This window comes from Tyto alba, unplaced genomic scaffold (assembly GCF_018691265.1).
Source record: "Tyto alba isolate M040663 unplaced genomic scaffold, T.alba_DEE_v4.0 Super-Scaffold_14, whole genome shotgun sequence".
Classification (NCBI taxonomy): domain Eukaryota; kingdom Metazoa; phylum Chordata; class Aves; order Strigiformes; family Tytonidae; genus Tyto; species Tyto alba.
In genome coordinates this window covers 48,730,771-48,754,199 of record NW_024881276.1, presented here as the reverse complement: position 1 = coordinate 48,754,199, position 23,429 = coordinate 48,730,771, and the positions used below count along the sequence as shown (strand labels likewise).

The following is a 23,429-nucleotide window of genomic DNA, read 5'->3' as shown; positions in this document are numbered from 1 at the left end:
AACCTCAAGAAAAGAGCCTGTTCCAGCTGGTCATTATGCTTGTTATTTTAGACAGAGCTCATACATTCTAAAGTCAGTTAGATTTTTTCATGTTAAAAATCACATACTTAATCTGGTTTCTGCCTCAGCTTTCTAATAAGGGCAGATAAAAAACTACAGTGTAAAACTACATACATTTCCTCCCTGATATCTTCAGCAATTTCTATAATCATGCAAGACTTCTAGAAATCTTTCCATGTGGAAAACCTTTATTAAGTAAATGGACATATGTCCTTGCACACAGGCAACTCAAGGTTTGAATATTTAGCTCTTATGGTCTGTATGGTACAGCTAATCTTACATAAGGACAAAAATTAAATGCAGCTACAAGATCTTTACTACACCACAGCAAGCTCTCCTCCACTTTGTCAGGGATGCATAACTGTAGCATAAGGTTTAATCACGCCTGTTAATTCTAAAGCAATTCCCTATCTACAAGAAAAGGCACTTTGCTTGTGGCTTTGAATTCACAGATCCTCAGAAGAAAAAGCACCTATTTGCCTTCTTAGCATATTGAGCTAGCAGAAAAGAAAAGGAGATAATTTTAGGACAATTAAGAATTGTTTGAAAAAAAGGGACTGTTGGACTAATTACCTTTAGCTTTTTGGATGCAATAAAAAGAGCATAGAGTCATAAGGACTTCCTAACAGGAAAAGAGCTTATGTTAGAAGAGAAACTACCAATTACCCTGTTGATTGGTAAAGCTCACCCAGGTGCACAGAGTGAATTTGAAACCTGTGATTCTTTCCAAGGTGAATATGGTGACAAAATGATTAGCCATTCTCAGTACACATCTATCTTAATTAAAGCCTACCCCCCTGTGATGATCATATAGGCAGCCCAGCTTCTCCAGACACTCACAGCTAGCATATGCATCAATCTTGTTGACAAAGACATTTCTTGAGAGCATGTGCTGTAATGTTTCTTCTCTCCCATGTGGGGCTTTGAAACAAAAGCATTTCTGTGGGCTCTAGCAGCCCCTAAGATCAGTGGCTCATCACTACCCATTAACCACTTCAGTAGTTGCTGAGGTGTGTACGTAAAATGAACTAACACTGTTTTTTTTTTTGTTTTGTTTTTTTCTGTTTCTGCTAATCAATAAATTATCAATAAGCATTACTGATAATCAGGTCGACTTACCATATACCTTCGTGACTACAAACCACCTCCACCACGATGAGTTGCAGCTCCTCTTGTTTCAGAACAAGACTAGGGAGGGAGGGGTGATGGGATTTCCACATTCCACCTGATTTCACTGATACACTTGATGAGCAGCTGTCAAATTTAGAAGAATGAGACCAATAGAAAATTGTGGCCATAATGCATTTATCTCAAGCAGCTGTGTATCAAATTGTGCTTAACTAGTCAAAGGAAATTTATGTTAATCAACTTATAAAAAAAATAGAATCTTAGGAATAGTCCCAAACAAATGTGGAGTTACTGTAGATAAATATTTTTGGAAATTATTTGCCAGAATGTTTACATTAAACAGCAAAGATACTGGCTTCTTAATTACACAGGTTTCTGCTAAATTATTTTAAAGTGTAGAAAATGAGCATGTCAGATACACCTTTAAAATTTAGTCTAGCAAAAAATGGTTACATATTTTTTTAGTACAACACAACACTCTTGAATTGGTAATTCACTTCATATAATTACAGTTACACAGAGAAATTAGACAAATTTAAATCCCTTTACAAAAAAAAAAAAAAAGAGTTGGTGTACAGAGGTATTAGTAGTTTTTCAAAATCCATAACTTCATTAGTTTAAAAGCAAAAATCCAAACCACAACTGTTCTCATACACCCAAGTTGCTTAAATTGGACCATTTTATTTTAAATATTGCAAAGCTAATTCTGAAGGACATCACCCTCATAGGATCTAAATACGAAAGCATTAAGTTAAGAAAAATGACTTTTTGAAGTCTGGTTGTGAGAAAACTGATACTGACAATGACATATTACTGTGTCAATGATGAATAAATACAAGAACTTAAAATTTGAACCACCAGCAATCTCATACATCATTTTCTTTTCTTTTTGGAAAAGATGTAAAAGATTCAAATGTCAGAACTGTTTATAATGTCAAGTGATGCATGTTGCATACACAGTATATTCCATTGATCAAACCAGAACATGGGATAATAATTGCAGATGATGGAGTCCATTTCATGTGCAAATGGACATGGATTTGAAGTGAATTTGGAAGAAAAACATTTTCACATTGAAATCTTAATAATTGTTTCATTCAACCTGCACCAATCCATGCACAAATTATTTTGCATAAAGCTGATGCTTCTGTCAATAACTGATACTAGCGTGATGCCTTCAGGGCAATGTCAGCCAAGGAGAATTTACGGTATGTTGTGGTAATTTGATAAAACTCCTTTCAGACTTGAGATTCAATCCCAACAGAACCAGAGAGAACTATAATTTTCCCTTTGGAGACAGTTCATGCAGTTCTATTTCAGCTTATAGAATGAAACTTGTTATTTATAAAGTAAGGTTGAGTTAGTTTTAGCCTAGTTTCCTAAGAAAATGAGGCATGTGTGATCATGCTATCTGCAAATGCCTTCCCTGCACTCCTGACAGCTACCACCTTCAGAGACAATTGCAATGCAGTTTGAAAGAAGGTAGAAGTCTCAAAGAGACTAAATTGGTATAAAGCTTTCACCCAGGTATCTGGGCAGGGCAGAGATACTTAAATTAGTACTCCCTGTCAAGGAAAGGCAGGAAGAATTCAGCTGTTAAACAGTCTGTTTGGCAGAAGCCTGCAGTCCCATCAGCAGGGACGAGTGACGATACCTCTTACCTTTTGTCTCATGCAGCTATGGCAAAGAGCCCAGTGAAAATTATTTGTTTTGAAAAGGAGGATGTACAAGTCAAAGGACACAAATCTCTGGAAAACCAGAGTGCTTACAAAGTGATTTGGTTTTAGCTATTCTTTGAACTTCTAATTTTACTCTACAGAGATAACAAAATTTAATTCCAGTGCTTCTATAAAAGGTTAATTTGGAAGAACAGTAACTGAACCCTGCCAAACCCATCAAAATATCACATTATTTTAATTTACAGATGTAATAAAATCAAGAGTGGTAGACAGCTTGTTAAGGAGGATGCGCATTTCAGGAATATTAAGATGACTGAGGTGTTTCCCAGAGAATTTACTCCAATTTTGAGTACTGATTAGAGCAAATGTTAGGTTAATGCAAACCAGCCTTCGTTCTTAATTGATCCAGATGGAATCCAGTCCTGCTTAGAAGTTTATGTCCACATTTTAGATAGTAGGTTAAAGAGGCCACACTTAAGAAACATATTAATTCTGTGTCTCCCAAAAAGGTTACATTTTGCGATAGTTTAATTATTTTATTGATTAGTCTGAACAGTGTTCATAGAGACCAAATAAGTTATTTCTAATGCATCAGCTAGATTTTCTGTTATATGTGGGCAAAGGTTTGTGTTCTGTGGCTGCCACAGTCATTAGCGAGGGAAAGAATAAAGGAAGGGAAAGGAGAGATATGGAGTCAAGAGTGAAAATTGTTACTCCTGGAGCAGGCTGCTTGGTATTGCCTGGGCAGTCTTTGACGACATCAAGCTCTCTGAATGTATCACATATTATCTTCCTTGAAATGATGCCACAGATGCCACATCCATCACTGGATCATTCAGATGCTGTGTCTCCTGCCGCTCTGTATGATTTTGAGTACGTTGGAAAGGTCAAAAATTTTCGTAATCAATTCCATTAGGTCCTTGTCTTTTTCCACACCAGTGATAAACTCTTCTAAAGTCAGTTCCCCTAAAAGGAAGTCAGATATTCCTTAGGAACTGAGAAACCCATCAATCACTCTCAATGCAACACAAGGCCATTCATGACAGATTGAATCCCTCAGGAATGTTCCTGTTCTCTGCTGATAAGCAAATGCAAGAAGAGTATTTGCTAATGTTTTCCCACTTTGCATCAGATCCTAGAACCCAGACTCACTTTTTTTTTTTTCTGTTAAAACTGGTCAAACACAGCTTTCACTGAAAGGTCTAAGATGAAATGAGTGCTCAGTATCTATGGTGACATAAATGTGTGAAAAAGGGCAGTAATGAAGCCCATATCAAGGCTGGTTTTAACGGAGATTAAGGTGTGATTTGTTGAGGATTACCAGTCACACTCCTGTGTTGACTACTAGGATTATCTAGAGCCATGATAACATGTAGTAAAAAAAAATCAGTTAAGTGGCTTGATTAGATAAATTCTTCCAAGCAACAAAAACGGTCATTTAGAGTGTGATGTTTTGGCCTCATGTCAAAATCAGGTAATACCTTGGAAATTGCAAGACAACTATAAAATCTCTTTTATTGAGGAGAAGGAATCTTGTTTAGCATTCTTCCTCTCTTCCTGCTCTCTTCCTTGTCAGCAAAGGAAAAGGCCAGTCCTAGGCATGTGTCTGCTTGCATAGTACACAGGAATGTACACAGTTCTTTGGTTAAGAGTTATTCCAGTGATACTGTTGTTCTCTGAGGGAAAACAGAGCTTGGTTTAATAGGAAGAGCTTGATTCTTTCCTCTGAGAATGATTTAAAGTTTCTTGGTAACATCTCAACAATGAATGGTTTCTCACTGAAATAATAAATGACAAGAGAGCAGGCAAAGAGGAAAAGAGTTGGATGACTTAGGGCCCCAGGGTGCAGGGGAGCAGCAATTTGAGTTGCATGCACTTCTGGTGGATGCCAAGCTAGATGGCTTTTGGCTGTTTTCATATTTAAGTACTCCACAGAGTTTTTTTCTGTTTTGTTTTTTGTTCATGGCAGCCTTGGAAACTTCATCTGATGTGAAAAAGGAAAATGACCAGCATTTGAAAAATGTGAAAACCACTTTCTACCCATGGGCAGTAAAGGCTGCTTCCTCTCTAGTCATATGGGTCCTCACTGCCCTGGTGAGCAGGCTTATATACACACTACTAAAGTGGAAAGACATCATTCGACAGAAGCCTCAGCTCTTAGGGCTTCAGTGGGGGGAGTAAGACCCTCTCCAGGGGCTGGTGTGCAGTGCCCTGAGGATGCTCTTTCAACCCCTGTGCCCATATGTAATCATCCTGGGAGCAGAGACAGAGCACGCCGTCTCTGTACGCTTGTCTGCGTCCTTCTGCTTTGCTGCTCATCCACTCACTTCTTCCTATCTCTCCTCCTGTCCCAGGCACTCCTCTTACTTCCCATCTCCTTCCCTCTGTATTGCCTTTGATTGAGGTCTTTACGTGGATGGGGTTTCTGGACTTGTCAAATGGACATACTGAATCATTTTCCTGCTTATGCAGGACAGCTGGTCTTGAATTCCCTCCTCTTGATCCCAGGCTATATATCTCAAAGTGCCAACACCAGCGTGCAAGCATACAAAACCCACTGCAGTTACCAGTGAGATGTGGTTACACTGGCATGCCCACATGCATTGCAATTGTGACAGGTCTCAGATTTCCTTGAGATAATGAAAATAAATTGCAAAGCCATCCATTGGGAGATTTGTCTTAAGAACTGCTCCTTACAACCATGAGATTATTTCTTATATTTTAATGTGAGGAAGGACATTGCAACTTAGTTGCCTATTTGCCCTTTTCTATAGTAAGAAGCTACAAGGAGGTAGCATAATTTATGCTAAACTTGATAAAATTTGTCCCATTCCTCAGGTGGATCTAGTCCTGCTGCTTTGCAGCTATTAAAAAAAAACCCACCAAAAACTATGGAAAGCAGTTTGAAATATGAGTGTTATGAAGATAATTCTGAATATCTCATGTTCTGGCATTTCATTGCTAAAATATAAGACACAAAAGTTATTTTTTCAGCTGATGGCCTAGCTCAGATACAGTTATTACTTGCAGTAAACATATGGTCAAAGCAGGGGCCAAAGTATGAATAATCATAGAATTTGGGTTAGATTCTAGAATATGACTGTTATTTGGAGTCCTTTGGTAATTTCCCTTCACCCAAAAGATAGGCAGAGCAGGTGGGGAAAAAATCCTGTACAAGTTATTCACATGCATCACAAGATCACTGTTTATGCCCTAATTATATATCGCAAACAGCTTTTTTTAAAAGTAACTTTTATACACCAAGTAAGACCAGAAAAATGTATAAAAAAATGCCGCAAGTTCCTGACTAGCATCTGATTTTACTTTGCAATGCTTTCCTAATATTCCTAATTTGTCAATTATTGCAGTATTTGCTGTAAAATGTAATTGCCAATGGAAGGAGGAATTTCATGATTAGAAGTATGAGGGAAGACATTCACACATGACAAGTTTTCTATTACAGACAATTCTGAAACAGTGAATTAAAGTTCTAGTTTCAAAATGCAAGTCCAATTGGCTTAACCTAGCTATCTTGAGAAAAAACAGTAGCATGTGTCTTAACATGTGTTAACAATCAGCCTTCAAGAGATATCCAATATGCTGTCCAATCTTTACAACATGTTAGAGCATGTGCAAACATGCATCTTAATTGGGCTTCTTATCCATTTTAGATAGATTAAGCCAACACAAATATACTAAGAAAACCCCCTCGACCACACTTTCATCTTGCTGTGCAAGCAGAGCGCTGGCATTTTGGATAAACAGTGCAAGACCTCCATGTTTTAGCCCCTACTGCATGTAATTCCTATGTCAGCTTAATAGAGTCAGTTGATTTACATTTCACTGTAAAGATGAAGTTATATGGGTAAAGAAGAATAGGTTCAGGCTTTCCGTTAATCTAGAACAATCAGTTCTTCGGTAGTGTGTTCAGCTCCCCTCTTGATCCCATGCTTCCTTATGGAGCAAAATTCCTGCCAATGCCAAGACAACCTGGATTCTTACCGTCATTGTTCACATCTATCTTCTGAAATACCATGTTTGTGAACTCCTCAGCAGACATGTTGGTGTGGCCATTAATAGCCTGGATAGCCTGAACGTAGAAATGCAGAAAGTTCTGTCAGACTTTTTTCCATCAAGTTGTAAAAACAATACACTGGCAACTGCAGTAAATACAGTGCAGCTCTTTAGTTCACTAGCCCTTTCAAAGAAATTGCTAAATAAATAGCTATTTCAAGTAAATCTTCAGTAATGAGGATTGGAAATTTAATTAATGTAACACAGCCTGAAGATTACAGAGTAATTTACATATCTCTGAGGGTCTTCTGAAACCATGTGGCACCTCTGCTCTGCATTACACTTTAGATTCCACACCAGCATTTTTATCTGGTCCTAGACAGTTCTTTGTCTTTGAAGAGTGCCCTATGGTCTGTGTGATTTAAATATAGTATCATTTTTCACAGCTGAAAGCACATGAGGAGAAAGCCTAAGTAATTTTTCTATTAAGATATGTTTAAATTAGTAGTCACAAATGAAGTCAGACCAGCAGTCCTGGAAGTTGGCAAAATTTACTTGTCCCCCAAAGAAATCAAGAAAACCAGAGGTCTCCCCTCTATCTTTTCTGTGGCAAAAGGACCAAATATTTGGAGTAAAGGTAAAAATTAATATTTTTGCTGAATTGTATCCCATTCACTGGGACAGTAATTTTTGCATTTTGGTCATCATTCAAGTTAATAAAATAGGAGCCTATATGTTAATAGCCATTGGCTCAGATGCAACAAGCATGTGTTCACAAAGTTGGATTCAAACTCAACATCCCAATTAGTGAGTGACTGGGAAATTACATGCATATATATTTATAAATACATATGCATGTATATTCTGTATTGGGCATACTATAGAATTTATTTTCCTACACCTGAATTATCCTGAGATGAACTCTGTTTTGTAAGATAATTCACCATATGTACCAGTTGTTTCTTTCACTATTCCTGATATATTAGAACTCATTATATTTAAATAAAATGCAACTTAAGCCTATTCAGCATTGATAAGGAATTCTTGACTATCACTGTCTTTATCTTTGCACAAGCAAGTTCCAAAAGGCAGCAAGAATTTTACAAAAATAGATACATAAACTTGTTTGTATTACTAATTCATACTTTAGCTACTTTTAGTGTTTTTTATGTCTGACTGATGCACTCTTCAGAATAAAGTTGTACATCTGCCACAGTTAAGTTTGTTGTAGTGCTAAGAGTAAAGCAGTGGGTCCTGAAGCACTTGAATCATTGACTACCACAGAATCACCTTAAATAATAAAAAGAATAACTGGGCTGTTAAAAGGCATTGAGAGGGTGAATGGTTTTCTGGAAGGAATTTTGATGGTTGATAATGATCTGCTGGTCCAAAGTTTGCATATCCCTAGGGACAGATGAAGTTTTAATAGGATTTATGTGATTTAATCAGGGCCCCTAATGGCTGTAAGCCTGTATTTTTATTTTTGTTTAGAGCCCACCAATTTTAATCTAGTCTAGGTCAAATGACTTATATGGGTTGGAGTTAAAGTTCTCATAATCCAAAAGAGAAGAAAACACGAGGTTTAAACTGGTTTTAAAACCAGTTCAGTTGAAAAAGAAATCTTTACATTAAAAGGATTTTAATTCTCTTTTCAGGTAAAGTCCAAGACAAAACACAGTCATCTCAATGCCTCTGGGCAAAAAATGATGGCGAATATCTGCAAAAAAGAGATGTCATTAGTCTTAAACAAGGAGAAATCTGGGAGATGCAGCCTCTCCTTCTACCTTTAGAAAGCTGCTCTTTAGAATGTGATGTATCATCTTTATTTGTTTAACCTCCTGACTCCACCTGGCTCCAGTTCATTTTAATTTGGGTATCAGCTCTTGAAAGTCTCTAACAGTGACTAGTCAGGCACCAGCAGTAATATGGAATCCAGGAAAAGTACATTCCTCGTTTATTATGACATTAAATCCCTATTTAGATTTTATGCTCCCTACAGCAAAGCCTTAATCTGTAACGAGTCCTATACATTTAGGGAGCAGTATTAAGTCATTCACATTTACAAGGAATCCTACTATACCTGAAGTGCAAAATACCATGTCATTAGAACAAGTTGAAAAATACAGAAGTCATTTAAAAGAAAGAATTGCACTGCTTTGGTTTTATGGATTTGAAATGGACCATCTTCTGTAGAAAATTTTCTACAATATTTGTATCCAAATGTCACTGCATGATTTAATGGTAAAATTAAATTTCCCTAATTTAATTTTAAAATAAGGGTAATGGCATTTGTAGTAAACAAATCTGAAAACCTCTAAAAAAAAAAAATATTGGAATATTTTGATGACATCTATATTGTTTCTTGCATCAAGTTCAGTTTGAGAAGCCAGTATTTCACAATAGACTGACACAAACACCTGTAACCGGCTGTTTTATTCATTATGCTGCTTCAGTTCTACCCTGTCTTATAGTATAGTTTATCACAATAATGTCTCTACAGTTTTTCACTTTCAGTAAAGCACTAGATCCATAGAACTATGGTTTAAAGTAAAATACTACTCAGATATGTTTACTTCCATAAGCAAGAAACTAATGGCAGGAGTGTTGCTAGCCAGAACAATTCTGGTTTTACAACTATAAAACATTAGGTAAAGCATAGACAATCCATTTACAAGACATCATGAACCACTGTTTCAGGGGCAATGCACTATGTCACATGCTGTTTGCTATTGGTCATAACTTGCTTACCGTGAATATGCTTAATAGTTCTTTCTTGTCAATACATCCATTTCCATCAGCGTCGTATAGCTTAAAATACCATTTCAATTTTTGGTCCATTTTCCCTCGTATAACCAAATTTATTGCAGCTATGAACTCCAAGAAGTCTATAAATCCATCCTAAGAGAGAGGGAGAAAAAAACCTATTTAACAACGTTGTTTTTCTGTTTATTCTGGTAATTTCATGGAAACAGGCCATCCAATTCACTGTAATACACACTGATTTATTAAGCACCTTAACAGAGAAATCTCCTGTGGTGTTTAAAAAGGATGCGCTCAAGTGGAAGCACTATAGGAAGGGGTGTTAGCACAGACAGTTTTGTTCTCCCCTGAAACTGGGGAGAAATGGGGGGAAAATCTGTTCTGATCAATTGTTACTGACATTTTTTGAGAAGAGAAACAGTTTTGTGGTAGACTTCCACATGCAAAAAAGGGGAGTCTGGGATATCAGGTTTGGTACTAATGAGGTGTCGACAGTGGAATTACTTATATTCATACAGGTACTGCAGAACTATGGATGATTTCCAGGGCTACAGAGCTATTCCAGGTGTTCCTCATCTGAGGTATCATGTAGCAAGTGTTGTACGTGGTAACCAGTGACCTGGCATGAGCTCCAGGTACTGTGGTTTATCCATATAAACATCAAGTCTCTCTGACTAATACATTTTGCATGTGATATAAAGCCTTCAAGTCATTAACTAGTTTCTAAATAGTAAGGACTGGGGGATATTCATAGGGAAAGATCATTTCAGATCAAAATTAATTTCATATTTTCTGTTTCCTTCTCCGAAGCTGTTGATGGAAACCTGTCAAGGACAGGCCTCCATGGTCAGGTGGTCTAAGCTACTGTGACAGTTCCTCTGTTTCTGTAAAAATGTGGTGAGGATGGAAGAAACAGTTGCTGAATTTGGAGAGTGCTCGCTCCAACTGTTTCTCATGTGCATATAAAAAGAATTAACAGCTGGGAAATTTAATCTTGTGATCTCTACATTGGTCAGAATCCAATTGCTTGGAAAACCTTGGAAATGCTGTCATCAGTTTCAGATGGCCTGTGATTTGAGAAGAGAAGGTTGGATGAGTATCTAGTAGGTTTAGCATATTACTTATTTTTATTGTCATATGTAAACACATCTCTTGCCAGTTGCTTTTGCAATCACCAGGCATTAATCTGTCCTCAAGACTGTACTAGACTAAAGGAAAAGAAGTCTTGTAAAGGTGTGGTGCGACTCATTGCCATACTTGTAGTGCTTGTTTTGTTTTCTGTGCAGGGCTGTTTGGCAGAGTGGCAGCTGAGAGGTAAATCCAATGTTTCAAACACACTGGATTCAGTGTACATGCAGAAATGGTGCGTACATAACTTGTGCAGGCTGACCATTGCTTCACTGACTCTCTGTGCAAGTCCTGCTGGGGTTGCTGGATTTACTCGAATTGCAATCACAGCAAACACAGCAAAGGCAAAGACACTATTCAACCACTGTTTAGGATTAAATGAAATTTGGCAGTAACTGCATGTAGTTTTCAAATAAGATTAGGTCTATTATTAAAAGCAGATGCTTTACAAACAAATGACACATCATCTCCCACAAACTTTAGGCTTCTTTTTGGCATATGAACTTGAATTTCCATTTTACAAGTATTATTTCAAGAAGCATCTCATCAGGTATTTTACTGGAGGGCAAGGTTCATTTTGCTGATTACATTTCCATCATCTGATTTGAAAGTTCCATTAAGAATGTGGTTAAATGCATTTCACATTGCTGCTTTTTTATTGCATTTTGTACTACTTATTGAAACTACAGGTTAATTTTAGGCTTGCTGGATGTCCATGACCAGATTAATTTTCTTCTTTCTCCCTTACATTTTACTTTGGATTTTGGAAAATAGTCTTTTTTTTTCCTTTCTTCCTATGTCTTGGTGTCACTGTTGTTGCTCTGACAAAATATCAGAAGTTTGGACAATGTAATAATCAAGTTAATGTGCCTGAGTATGTAATTCTGATCTGGTGGATTGTTTGACCTGTTCCAAGCAGGAAGGGACTGAAGGCCAAGATCAGAAAACTCCCACTTCTGAAAAACACCTGTGAGAAACTGTAGGTGCTCGGAAAGGCCCACCCCCATTCTGTAGAGATCCAAAGACCACCAGTGATGTGTTAACCTTAGCAGCAAATGCACCAGGAATAAGCATAATGAGAAGGCAGACGTGTTTATCTACATGATGTGGAATCAGAAGCATTGCACAAAAGCACTGATGAGAAATGTATTGGTTTTGCTTTCTACAGAAAAACATACATTGTAGGTAGAAAACATTGATGTGATGCAGAAGGCTATGGCGATCTTCTTACACAGAGCTTTCTCAGATAGAAATACTGCGCTTTTTACAGTAGCAGCCAGGAGCCTCAGAACAGCACATTGAATAATGAAGAAAAATCAAAACAGTAACCTATGAATATCATCTCGTGGTTTTGCTTTCCATGTCTGTATGGCACTGTCTCTGCCTTCCTCAGCTACAGCATATTACACTGGGAAACCATGGGCATCTGGAGGGACAGTGAAGTCCTGCTTCCTTCCCTGTGAAATGTGCAGAGCCGGCTGGGGTAAGCTCACAGGGTACCCTCTCTGGGTATGGTGTAAAATAGTGGGGCAGAAATTTTCTAATGCCATTCTGAGGAAAAAAAAATGGGTTCAAAACTTATTTCACATGCCCCAAAGTTTTCTGAACTTTCTATGTAACATAGTAGACTTAATAAAAATATGTACTTTTTTTTTAGCCTTTTAACTACTTGACCAGATGATCTAGAAGCTTAAGGGTGCATTATGGTTGTGCATGTGTTTGTGCCCTTTAACGCGGTGTTTTTGTAACTTGTTTTGCTTTCAGTGATGAGTGATTTTTTCAAGCCACTCAGAACAGTTTGATTCACAAAACAAGGACAAAAGAAGGCTCCAAAAATGGAAGGAGAATTTGCTGATGATGTAAAATCGGTTGTCATGGCCCTGAGGGCACCACCAGCCTTGACTGCCCCTGCCCAGGGCGCAGGCCCCATTTCAGCTATTCATTAGTTACTGGATCTCCTGAGGAGAGAGCAATTTAATTTTATCTTTTTATGAGAAGTTTTTTCTTCAGAATGTCAGCCTATGTGCAGTTGCTGGAGGCTGTTCACTTTTGTTCGGTGAGGATGGGGATGAGAGTCCTGTGAGGGCAAAGCTGGGCAGTGAGGGACTGTAGCGTTACGCAACAGCAGATAATACCCCAGCCGGGAGCTGTAGGAGGGCATTATCCTTTGGTTCCCAGAATAGCATTGCTAATCTTCACAGGTCCTTAAAAAACCCTCACAGCTTCAAACTATTTGAATGCAGATTAAAAATAATTGACTTGTCAGCTATGATTACACAGCTGATCTTAAACAGCATGGTAATTCAAGGTTGGGCCAGAATGATCTGAATGTGGTGTTTTGGCTGCCTAGCTCTTATCTGAGGGTGATTTCCTAGCCATGTTGATGCAGTACTACTGGGGGTAGCCAGACATCTCCCACCACACACTGTGGCCATGCATGTGGGGAGGGACAATTTCTGTCCCTGCAGAACTCTACGATTGGTGAACTCCTTGTCTTGGAGCACTGAGGACTCTACCAAGAGTCTATACACAATAAGCAGTGTCTTGTTTCCAAAATTTGCTCCTGAAAAATCTCTAAACTCAGCCTGACACCAGGAGAATAGCTCAACAGGCTTTATCAGGATTAGGAAGTGTGCAAATATAGACAGCCTAGGTATTTCAAACCTTCCCTCCTTACCCGCTGTCTTTCAGGCTACTACTTAGACCTTATAAGGCAGAGGGAGGAGGCACAGGTCAAACAGCAGATTACAACAGCTCAGAATAACTGTGAAATTTATAGCTAAACCTACGTGCTTCTCTCTCTCTGGAACCCATTTCAAATACAGCACTGTTTTCTCTGCCCTCAGAAACCCAAAGGAGGATTCATTTCACTCCATTTCATCTTCCCCCATTTCTTTACTTTCTTTTTGCTTCTGAATTCTTTCAGCTGTTCCTCAGAGGTTGCATATGCATTACTGAAGAAATAACAGTGCTACTCATACTTCTGTTACTTTGACATGTGCCTAAGGTCTGATACTGGAGTCTGGGGCTTGGAGGGAGCTCCAGATCCCCTACAGGCTATGGCCAGAATCATCAGTTTCCTAAGTAAACAAAACTGGCATTTGTCCTGAGGTGGCCAGAGACTCTTGGCAAGTAAAGGCTATTAGGTAAGGATGAAGAGTGAAGCAGGGAATTAGGAGCTGCGGACCGTTAAGTGGTTTTGTCATAGCTGCATACTCACTGTTATATAAAGAGAGGAGGCTGTATTGACCAGACTGTTACACAAGGTTCTGTTTTTCCCAGACAAAGTGGACCTGCAAGATTTGGGGACTTAGAAAACACCAGGATTTTTGTGTTAGAGGAGTTGAAAATGCAGAGCCAGCTATGTGTCCTGGCTCTCAGGCTTCTAGGCTACCCTGGTAAAACCTGGTGAAATCCAAAATGTTAAGATGACAATTTTATTTCTTTAAAATTAACAACTACTCCCCAACACCCTGCCATCACTCACAGTTTTCTTTCAAGATTCCTGGAGAAGCAGGAAGACAGGGAAATCACCAGGGCATCAGGATGTGCATCATGGCACAGCAGTGCCCAGGAGGGCTGTACTGAAAGAAAGCATGTGCTCAAGGTCCTAGCCCTCTGCCATCATCTCCTGAAAGGTGGGGTTTACCTTTCTGCACCCCTAATTTTGAGCCTCTGCCTGTGTTTTTAGAAGCATCTTTCCCAACTTAAAACAAAGCAGTAGGCAAGAGGGAGAAAACTAAAAAAATGCAGCCATGACCACATAACACATTTTTCAGCAAATTTCTTGCTGACAATTCAAGCAAATTTTTCTTGTTTGAAGAATGTAGCAGGACAAACCTCCAGAAAAAGCACTTTGAAGACATACATGTCTTCTAATGTCAAAGATGCTCTATTTGGCAAATTATCTTGGGTGCTCCTAGATAGTGTTTTTAGGAATTAGTATCTCAAGGGATGTATGCAAGAAGGCTCATAAAAGTTAAACACATATACTATAATTCCTTAATCTACTCAGTATTATCAGGTAAAGGACCTTAGGGAAGGAAAAAGTTAATACTCTACCTTCTTTATCTAGTGTGTATTTTTTATTGCTGTAGAAAATAGGAGATTATAGATCATGTTTTGTCACAAGAAAGCAGTTACCAATTTATTGTCATTACACGAGTTTGTGGTCAAGTTAGTTAAAATGGATCATTCAATTTCTGCTGCATTTTTTCTGCAATTTCTATTTCCAAAGCAGGGTTCACCAACACCATTTTCACCAACAAATGTGTGAATCATGATTGCATACTTTCAGATGTTTCAAAGAAACACTTTAACAATAAAGGGGAAAAAGAAGACAATGTAAACCTGGAATACCCTCTAACTGCTCTATTCATAATTAATGAGGAAATAAATAGGAAAAAGGACAGTTGCACTTTTCAAATAATACTTAATAAATAAAAGAAGCAGATTCCTGAACTGTTTCTCATTAAAATTACTTTCCCCTTTATCTACATCATAATTTAACAAGTAGTATTTAGAAGTAATTATGATTAATTGTGAAAAGTTAATCTTCATTGCCTATTCACGTAATGTGATAAAATTACAGTGTTAGCTGGTAATGGTAGTAATATGCTCCAAGTGCTTTTTAAGCTCAGTGAAAGCTGCAGAGTACATGCTAATTTGTTTACACTTAAATGAAATTTTCAAAGAAACCCTACACACGTTGTTAGAAAAGTATAATTGCTTCAGTTTGATGTGTAATTTTGGTCACTGAGTCACTGTAGAGAAACAACTCTAAACCCTTTCTTTTGTTTTTAAAAAGAGTCAGGGAGTGTAGGAAGTCAAGTAGCACAACTCAACGGGAGACTGTGTAGATGATGAAGATTATCTTTAAATAGAATTGAACTTCATAATTCTTTCATATTTCACCCTTTCTATACCAAATCATATAGAGTCTTGCTACATTTGTTTTTGCAGGACATTCAGTAAAAATGCACGTGATACAAATTTAATCCATGTTAAAGAAAAAGGAAAAACCATTAAGCCAAAGAATCACTTGACCGAGCCTCCAAGTGCATAATTTTTATTGTCAGTGCTTTTTGCCACTGATTTCTCTGTATCTGATGCAGGGATTCATTTTCTCTAGGTCTCTTCTGCAACGTAGTTGGCATTACAGCTTCCTACAGGACCTATGGGCTGGGTTGTCTTAACCTGTGGATCTCAGGTGCTGGGCTCTAGTGTGGAAGGGGACTCCTGACAGCCAGCTGCCAAAGCCTTGGTGGATGTCGTACTCCTGGCCTTGCACCACGCACAAACCGTGCCTTTGATCCGGATGTGCTCTACAGTGTGATGGACCTACTGCCCAAGTGCAGCAAATCTCTATTGCAAACACAGTGAGCCTGGACAGGCGGTGCACAGATGGCAAGGAAGGGAATCTTCACTGAGGTGGGCACACTCCATGGCGTGCCCTGAGAGTACTGCAGCCCCATCGCATGGTGTAATCCAATCCAGCTAAGCAGTGCAAGGAAAATTCACTGAAAGATTACTTAATAGCACTTGCCTACATGAATATTTTGAAATCTTGTTTTTAAAGAGAAAATTTCTTGGACATTCAGATTACCCTTTTTGAAATGCAAAAATCCCCCACTGATTTCTGAAGTGCTGTAATAGAAATCTGGGACAGATCTCACTTTAATATCCTGTGTAAAGAATCAGCTTTCCACACTTGATGGTACTGTGCCACTACTGGGGAATTACCTCTGGTCCCAATTTTGTAGATCATAACTCATACCATCAGATAAGGTAGTCAAGAATTCAACTGTACTGATGTTAAGTAAGTGATGATTTTAATAATAATGTTAATGTAGACTTTTAGCTGGTAATGACACATTATATTAGCATGTTAGTACTATCACAGCAGTAAGTCCTGTGCCAAAGCACTAGAAAACAAAATTAAGACTGTGAAATTGCACCAATAATTGTGGGAAGTCTTTACAAAGTTATAAATTCCTTTTTGGAATCAATATAAAAATAGATTTAAAAAATTCTGGAGGTAGTCAAGAAGTAGAACAAAGACATGCTTTAAGACAGTCTATAAATAAATGGAGTAGAGTTTCATGGAACCAGGTGAAATACTCACAGAACACAGTTTCTATTCCATGGAATCTTTTATAAGGGGTTTGACAGATGGACCACTCTGGATAAGGAATTGGCTGGATGGTCTCACTCAAAGAGTTGCGGTCAACAGCTTGATGTTCAAGTGGAGAGCAGTGACTAACAGTGTTCCTCAGGGGTTGGTGTTGGGATCGGTGCTGTTTAACATTGTTGGCAAGATGGGATTGAGCGCACCCTCAGTAAGTTCACAGATGACACCAAGCTGTGCAGTGCAGTCAACACACAGGAGGGAAGGGATGTCAGCCAGAGGGACCTGGACAGGCTGGAGAGGTGGGCCCGTGCAAACCTCATGAAGTGCAACAAGGCCAAGTGCAAGGTCCTGCACATGGGTTGGGGCGATCCCAAACACAAATACAGGCTGGACGATGAGTGGACTGAGAGCAACCCTGTGGAGAAGGACTTGGGGATATTCAGTAGAGATTCAGTAGAATCTCTAACAACTGATTGCCTCGTATCAATGAAAACAATATACCTCTGTCTCTCACAATTCTTAAGAAGGGGGAGAAAGTGGAGCGAGAAAACAGTTGAAAATCAAATGAAGAATGAGTTACATTAATCATCAAAATATCTCTGAAAAATATTACATCTTTGTTTGAATATTTGCATGTTTTTCTTGGAATGCGAGATGCAACCACTGCTCTAAAAGAGAATTTCATGGCCATGTGATTTGCATTTTCTTTTACTACAATACCTGAGAATATATACTTACTTGGCTAATCCATTCATGTCCCAATAACCAGAGAGGATAATAACTATTTATAAGTAGAACACAGAATCAGATGATGAAAAGTCTACCTAAAAATTTGGACTATAAAGACACAGCAGGGCAGTGGGAAAGGAGCTAGGATGAGGAAAAAAAGAATGGTGGTATGCCTCCCAACACTTGTCAGCATTGTGCAAAGTACTAGTGAAGGGAAACTCTTATTCTTCAAGTAAAAACAACAACAACAAAAAGTTAGTTTGAGATTTAGTTTACACTGCTATGTAGTCATTTCAACACACAAAACTCTATTGAAGTAACACATTTTTACATATCTTATTATCTGTTCTACATCGAACAGCCTGTTTTAACTTTCTTCTTTAGATTTTAAAATGTATTCCTTTAAAAATCTTTTTATAGTTCTAATCTGCATAATGATGTCAGAAGAACTCTAGTTTATCACAGAACTACTTTAAATTTTAAATTAAAAAGCACAAACTAGAAAGATGATTAAAGATTGACATCAGTTGGTGGCTCCTTATCTAAAGATTTCTTAAATTCTTTGCTGTGGAGTGTCCATTTTTCTGCATCTACCAACTTTATCTCTGCATAAGAAGTGTAGCAGAAAATACTGTTCACTGTTGAGGACTACCCAATGCTTTATAAAATGTTAACAGAAAATCCTTGAACTTGCATAATTTTCCTTTGGTGCCACATACCTATTAATCTTCTTTACTCTTCACAGTATATCCTACCTTTTAAAATACAATTTTCTTACAAAGCAACAAACACTTATTCTTGTAGCTAGTTTCAATTAATGCCAAAACAAGCAATAAGAGAACTATAATAGCAGCATCCCATTTTCAGTACGTTGCTTCACATGTTAAATGGCTATGCAAATTTTGTCCTTCACAGGTCATAAGAACCCAATCAATCAATTCTTACAGTGTTCAATTTTTTTTTTTTTAGTGGTGGCAAGACCTGTCTGCAAGCCAGTGGAAGTGAATGACAATGATCTCGGTTTCTGATTTAAAGAAAGAAGATTGTTTAGAATAAGTATTAAATAGTAACAGTGCTGACTACAGAATGTTTCCTTAGTTCTGTTTAAGAGCAAGTAACACTTCCAATATATTATGGATACATCAGACATTATTTTTCTAGATATATACTCTCCTTTAACATTGATGTAACCTCATTTTTGAAGGATATAATCTCTCTGAAATATGATACATATTCTCACAGAAAACCAAATATACATCAGTATACTTGTCAACTACTGAAAAATTTTAGATAAACATAACAATTTCCTCTCTAAAATTCATCAATAGGTTGCATGAACTAGGACTGCATGGCAGTTATGTGTGGACTGAGATGCAGAAGGAATAAAATAGCAGGAAAAATTCAGTTTACTTGTATGTGGTTGCAGCTTTTTAATTTTTGTATTACAAATAGTTTAAGGGTGAAGAAGACTGAGATAATTTTTCCCTAAAATGACCCACTAAAGGGAATCTTTTAAAAAATAAACTCTGTTGCACCTGTATTTTAATAAAAACATTATTTTTGAAGGTTTTCATTGGAAAGCTGTGGCAAAAGATAAACCCACCATTTATTATACTAGCAATGCCACTGTATAAATAATACTTAGAAATATTAATGTATGAGTCATGACTAAAACGCTTGCTTAAATGGTACCTCCTGCACTCCTTGTGATAATCTCAGGGAAAGTTAACTTTGCAATTACAGTTCTGAACACTCAGCATCTTTATTTTTCACTGGAGCTAAGAAAGATAAAAAACAACTTTCAAACTTCACTAGCATATTTATTTGTTTGCTTGTTTATTTGATTATTAGCAAAACATTCCACAATGGTCAAGAAAGGGATCAAAGTCTTGATGTAGAACCCCTGTTTTTAAGAAACGTGGAAAAATTAAAGACATGTCTGCATACTTGGTGTATAAGGTCATTTAATTAATGAAACAGCTGGTGGTCTGCACAAGAGACACACCAGAAACCTTTAGCATTTCTTTCGTATGCTCCTAAGAAGAAAGCTTTTAGGACATAGCCTATGTCACTAATCATCAGTATAAACAGGCAGTGACTAGAAACCGCTTTTATACATTGAACAGGCGCAGTCTGTTGAGCCAGAGGCATGAGTACCCGAACAGTGCTATGCTCTGCTGCATACAATCTGCCAGATAGCCGAGTCCAAGGAGCCAGGCAGCCACGGTAGCGTTGCCTCTTTGGCACAGTAAGTCAGTGCAGTGCTCTGAGCTTACGTGGTCTGCCTGCTGCCGAGACCAGAGGTAACCTCAGTCTCCACATGATGTGGAATTGTGCTGTGAAGATGTACTCCTTGCTGTCATACGTCCACTGACCACAGTCATTTCCATGCGTGGGGAGCTGAACTACTCTGTTATCTCCAACCTAAGGGAATCCAGGGAATGATGATTTGGGTTGCAACTGAATTCCTATTGGTATTTGTATGGATGACTTGAGTGAAACAAGCTTTGACTAGTCTTTCAGTCTACCACAGATTGTCAGAAAAACCTGTCACGCTGCTGTAATTCCTTTTTAACTGTTTCCACTTTACTGACAAGTTGTTTTTTTAAGAAGGATGTCTGTAGCAGACTTCAGCTGGAAGTAGCAAGGCTAAAAAGAGGTAAAATACGATTCGCAACTGTAATTACTGCCACCTACCCCAAGTCCAGCTGGCATCCTATGAGGTTAATGTTCCACACTTTACCTGCTAGAGGTTTTAAACTAGGCATACAAGAAACACAGAGGAGAAAGTCTATGCACCTTTTAAGAGTCTTTTATCATCCTATAGATGGAATACCTTCAACCATGGATGACTCCAAGTTAACTCAAGGAGCATTAGGCTGTTGTAATTAGAATTGTAGATTAATCTCAGGGCTAACACTTTAGCACAACTTTCTAAGTAGATTTGTGAGAAAATAGAAGCCTCCATGAGAAAAATATATTTAGTGATGAGAGTAGAAGTCCTTATTAAATGACTTAACTCTTCCAGAATGAGTTTCTTTAGATTTAGATCAACTGTAAACTTGTCCCCAAACTATATGATTTTATATATAAGCTTCAGCAGTAGAAGTCATAACAATTTTAAACTGTAAAAGCCCCACTATTAAATAATGATATTTTCTGGCCACAAAAAGTTAGATAAGGAAATAAACAGGTCATATATCTATAAAAGTCAACAGGGGGAAGGAAATAATTTCTATCAAAAAGTTTTGTATACTTCACCACTCACTGGGATTTATTAGAAAGCAACAACCAGACAAAAATACAATAGCAATCAAAATAAAATTTTGATCCTCAAACATGAGAAGTTGCTATGGTACTAAAGGAAATTGGATGTAAGCAAAAGCTCAAACGACCAAATTATTTCTGAATTTGTGCATTATGGATGCAACTACTTGCATCCATTAACTTCTGTGTCTCATAGATGAAAGTGTATCATTTGTTTAATATTGCACAGTGCCTAAATGTTCTACATAGCATCCTGCAAGAATAATGACCCCTTATTTGCACAATCATAGCTGACATTTCAGAGCCCACAGTGTGATTCTCCCAGTCAGCCATCCACTGACCACTCTTCACACATCTGTACTTAACTAAAAGCAGTTTTCAGGATCAAAACCTACATTTCTGCAAGCCTACTTTTCTGTCAAAAACCCCCATGGAGGAGAAAAAGCTGTAGAAAGGGTATAGGACAGAAACTGAGCATATGAAATGAGGAGATCCTTTTATTTTACCTCATCAGTAACATACAATGTTCCTTTCTCCTGTCCTGAGGGGCTGGTCTGTTGCCACTTTATTCCCAGTTTAACCACATAAAAAGCATCATAGCCATGTACTTGGAAAGTGTTTGATTGATACTTGTTATTTCTAAAAGTAAACATTAAAAATAGTGGTCATTAGTCTTGGTAAAAAAGGAAAAAATAATTAATCTTATGAAAACAGAGGGCTCTTAGCAATGTTAGAAAAAGAAACAAGGCTGTATGGTAACAGAAATGCAATCATTATACTGAATAGAGATTAAAATACAACAAATCTGTAAAACTCTGTTAAAAGTTGTCACGGGCTCAGTGTATAAATCTTACATCTTAAATTGTTTCTTTCCATTTTTATTCTGAATAAAAATCTCTGTTTGTGTCAAATATACCAGATTTAGTTTTGTTTGCCTGACATCCTTCCCTAGCAAGTTTGATCCTTTCAATACCTAGAGTACCTTTACAAATGCTCACAGGCTGGTGATCAGCATAGATTTCTGAGCCTTGCTGCACTTTGGCTTGATTCCCAGCTGCTTTGTTGTTTAATACGCATTCCTCTGCTTCATTTTTCTGGGTTTTGTTTTTCTTATTTTTCTTTTAGCTTGGAAGCTAATCTACAGGTTGGGATCTCCTTGCTGTAACCACAGCTCAACTCCACATTACACAGAGGGCTGAAATTTTCAACAAACCTAGGTATGAAACACCTGAAAAAAAAAAAAAAAGTATTTATAGGGGCTGGAAGAGATGCTATGCTAAGACCCTCCAAGAGGTGTTCAAGGATCACAGTCTCTGTCAGTGGCCATGCATGTGATAATTCAGAAAAGTCCTTAGCTGCGAAGGCCAAAAAATGCATAGATTTTCTCTACTTGAGTAGCCCAATCCCTGTTTGGCAGGTGGTGAGGTGCTGGTGCTGGACACACATGGCTTTCTCTGGTGGAGGGACTGCTGTTCCAACCTGCCCAGTTTGCTGTAATGGAGCAGGCTGCCCCTCTCTGGTCTGGTATCTGTGACCCCAAGCATTACAAAATAGAGACATGGGAGAAGAGAGTAAAGGGAAATGCTCTCTCTTGTGTTGACTACACAGCCAAGGGTGTGTTCCTGAAAGGTGTGATGGTTAGAAATATGATGGGTGATGAAACAGTTTTCCTGTGAGACTGAATTCCTGGCCATTACCCTGGTTTTCCATCCTTTAGCTTTGATTGATCTTGGTTCATCTGAGGAAGATGAGGATGAAGACAATGATAAAGTTCAGATAAATGCAGCAGGACAGTTCCTGGTAAAAGAAGGAGTTTGGTCACACAGATGAAGCAGCTGAGATCTTCCGGGCTGGTGATCCTGAAAGCCATGCTAAAAAGCCAGCATGTTCTCCAGCTGACAATCCTGGTGCAGCTCCTCCTGCCTCTCTGTCCTTAACACTATACATACTGTCCCTCTATGTTTAAAACACATATATTAAGTGCCCTCAAGCATCTGCCCTCTACTTCTTACAGGAAAAGTTGCTTTGCTGCCTCATATATGAGTGATGACAGCCTGCAGAGCAGGGTGACACAACTGAAACACCAGATAGAGAAGCAACAATTAACAGAGGGTTCCCATTTTGTTTTAAGTGTGTTTGGCCTCTGCCACAGCAACTGGAGGTGAGCAAATGCTCTTTCTGAAACCTGATTTTATTCCACTCTCCTTGCTTTTACATTAATTCAGAATCTGAAGGTCTCACAATTCTGAAGTTTTCACAATTCTGCAGAGTGTGTGCTGACAGGCAGTGTCCAACATTGCAATGAGTGGAGGGATCAAGGTGGCCAGCTCCAGGACCTTATGAGCAGGAGGCAGCACTCAAGACAGACCTAGAAAACAGCCCACACTTGTCTGCCATCTGTCACTTGTTAGATTCTCTGATGTCTTTCCCTCTCTCCCTCCATAACCACATGGTCTAAGGTCTTCTACACCTATTGAGAGGTGCTACACACAAGTACCAGATGACTGGGGCTTCCTTGGCTGTAAACCTAAGGA

The 23,429-nt window shown here is 38.2% G+C and overlaps 1 protein-coding gene across 4 annotated transcripts in view; it reads right to left on the bottom strand.

Annotated features, from left to right (window-relative positions):
* Positions 1 to 230: 230 nt before the first annotated feature.
* The window catches only part of GUCA1C (guanylate cyclase activator 1C), a 37,244-nt gene continuing 14,045 nt past the window's right edge, over positions 231 to 23,429 (bottom strand). For 2 of the 4 annotated variants that reach the window (XM_033005182.2, XM_033005181.2), the window contains exons 2-4: positions 9,630 to 9,779; positions 6,870 to 6,957; positions 1,349 to 3,833 (exon numbers count right to left, since the gene is read on the bottom strand). In XM_033005182.2, the coding sequence (XP_032861073.1) occupies positions 3,703 to 3,833; positions 6,870 to 6,957; positions 9,630 to 9,779 (369 nt within the window). In that variant the 3' untranslated portion in view covers positions 1,349 to 3,702. Of the gene's footprint in view, positions 3,834 to 6,869; positions 6,958 to 9,629; positions 9,780 to 21,401; positions 21,535 to 21,893; positions 22,124 to 23,429 lie in introns of those variants that run through there. The other 2 variants (XM_033005183.2, XM_033005180.2) reach the window with 2 other exon arrangements.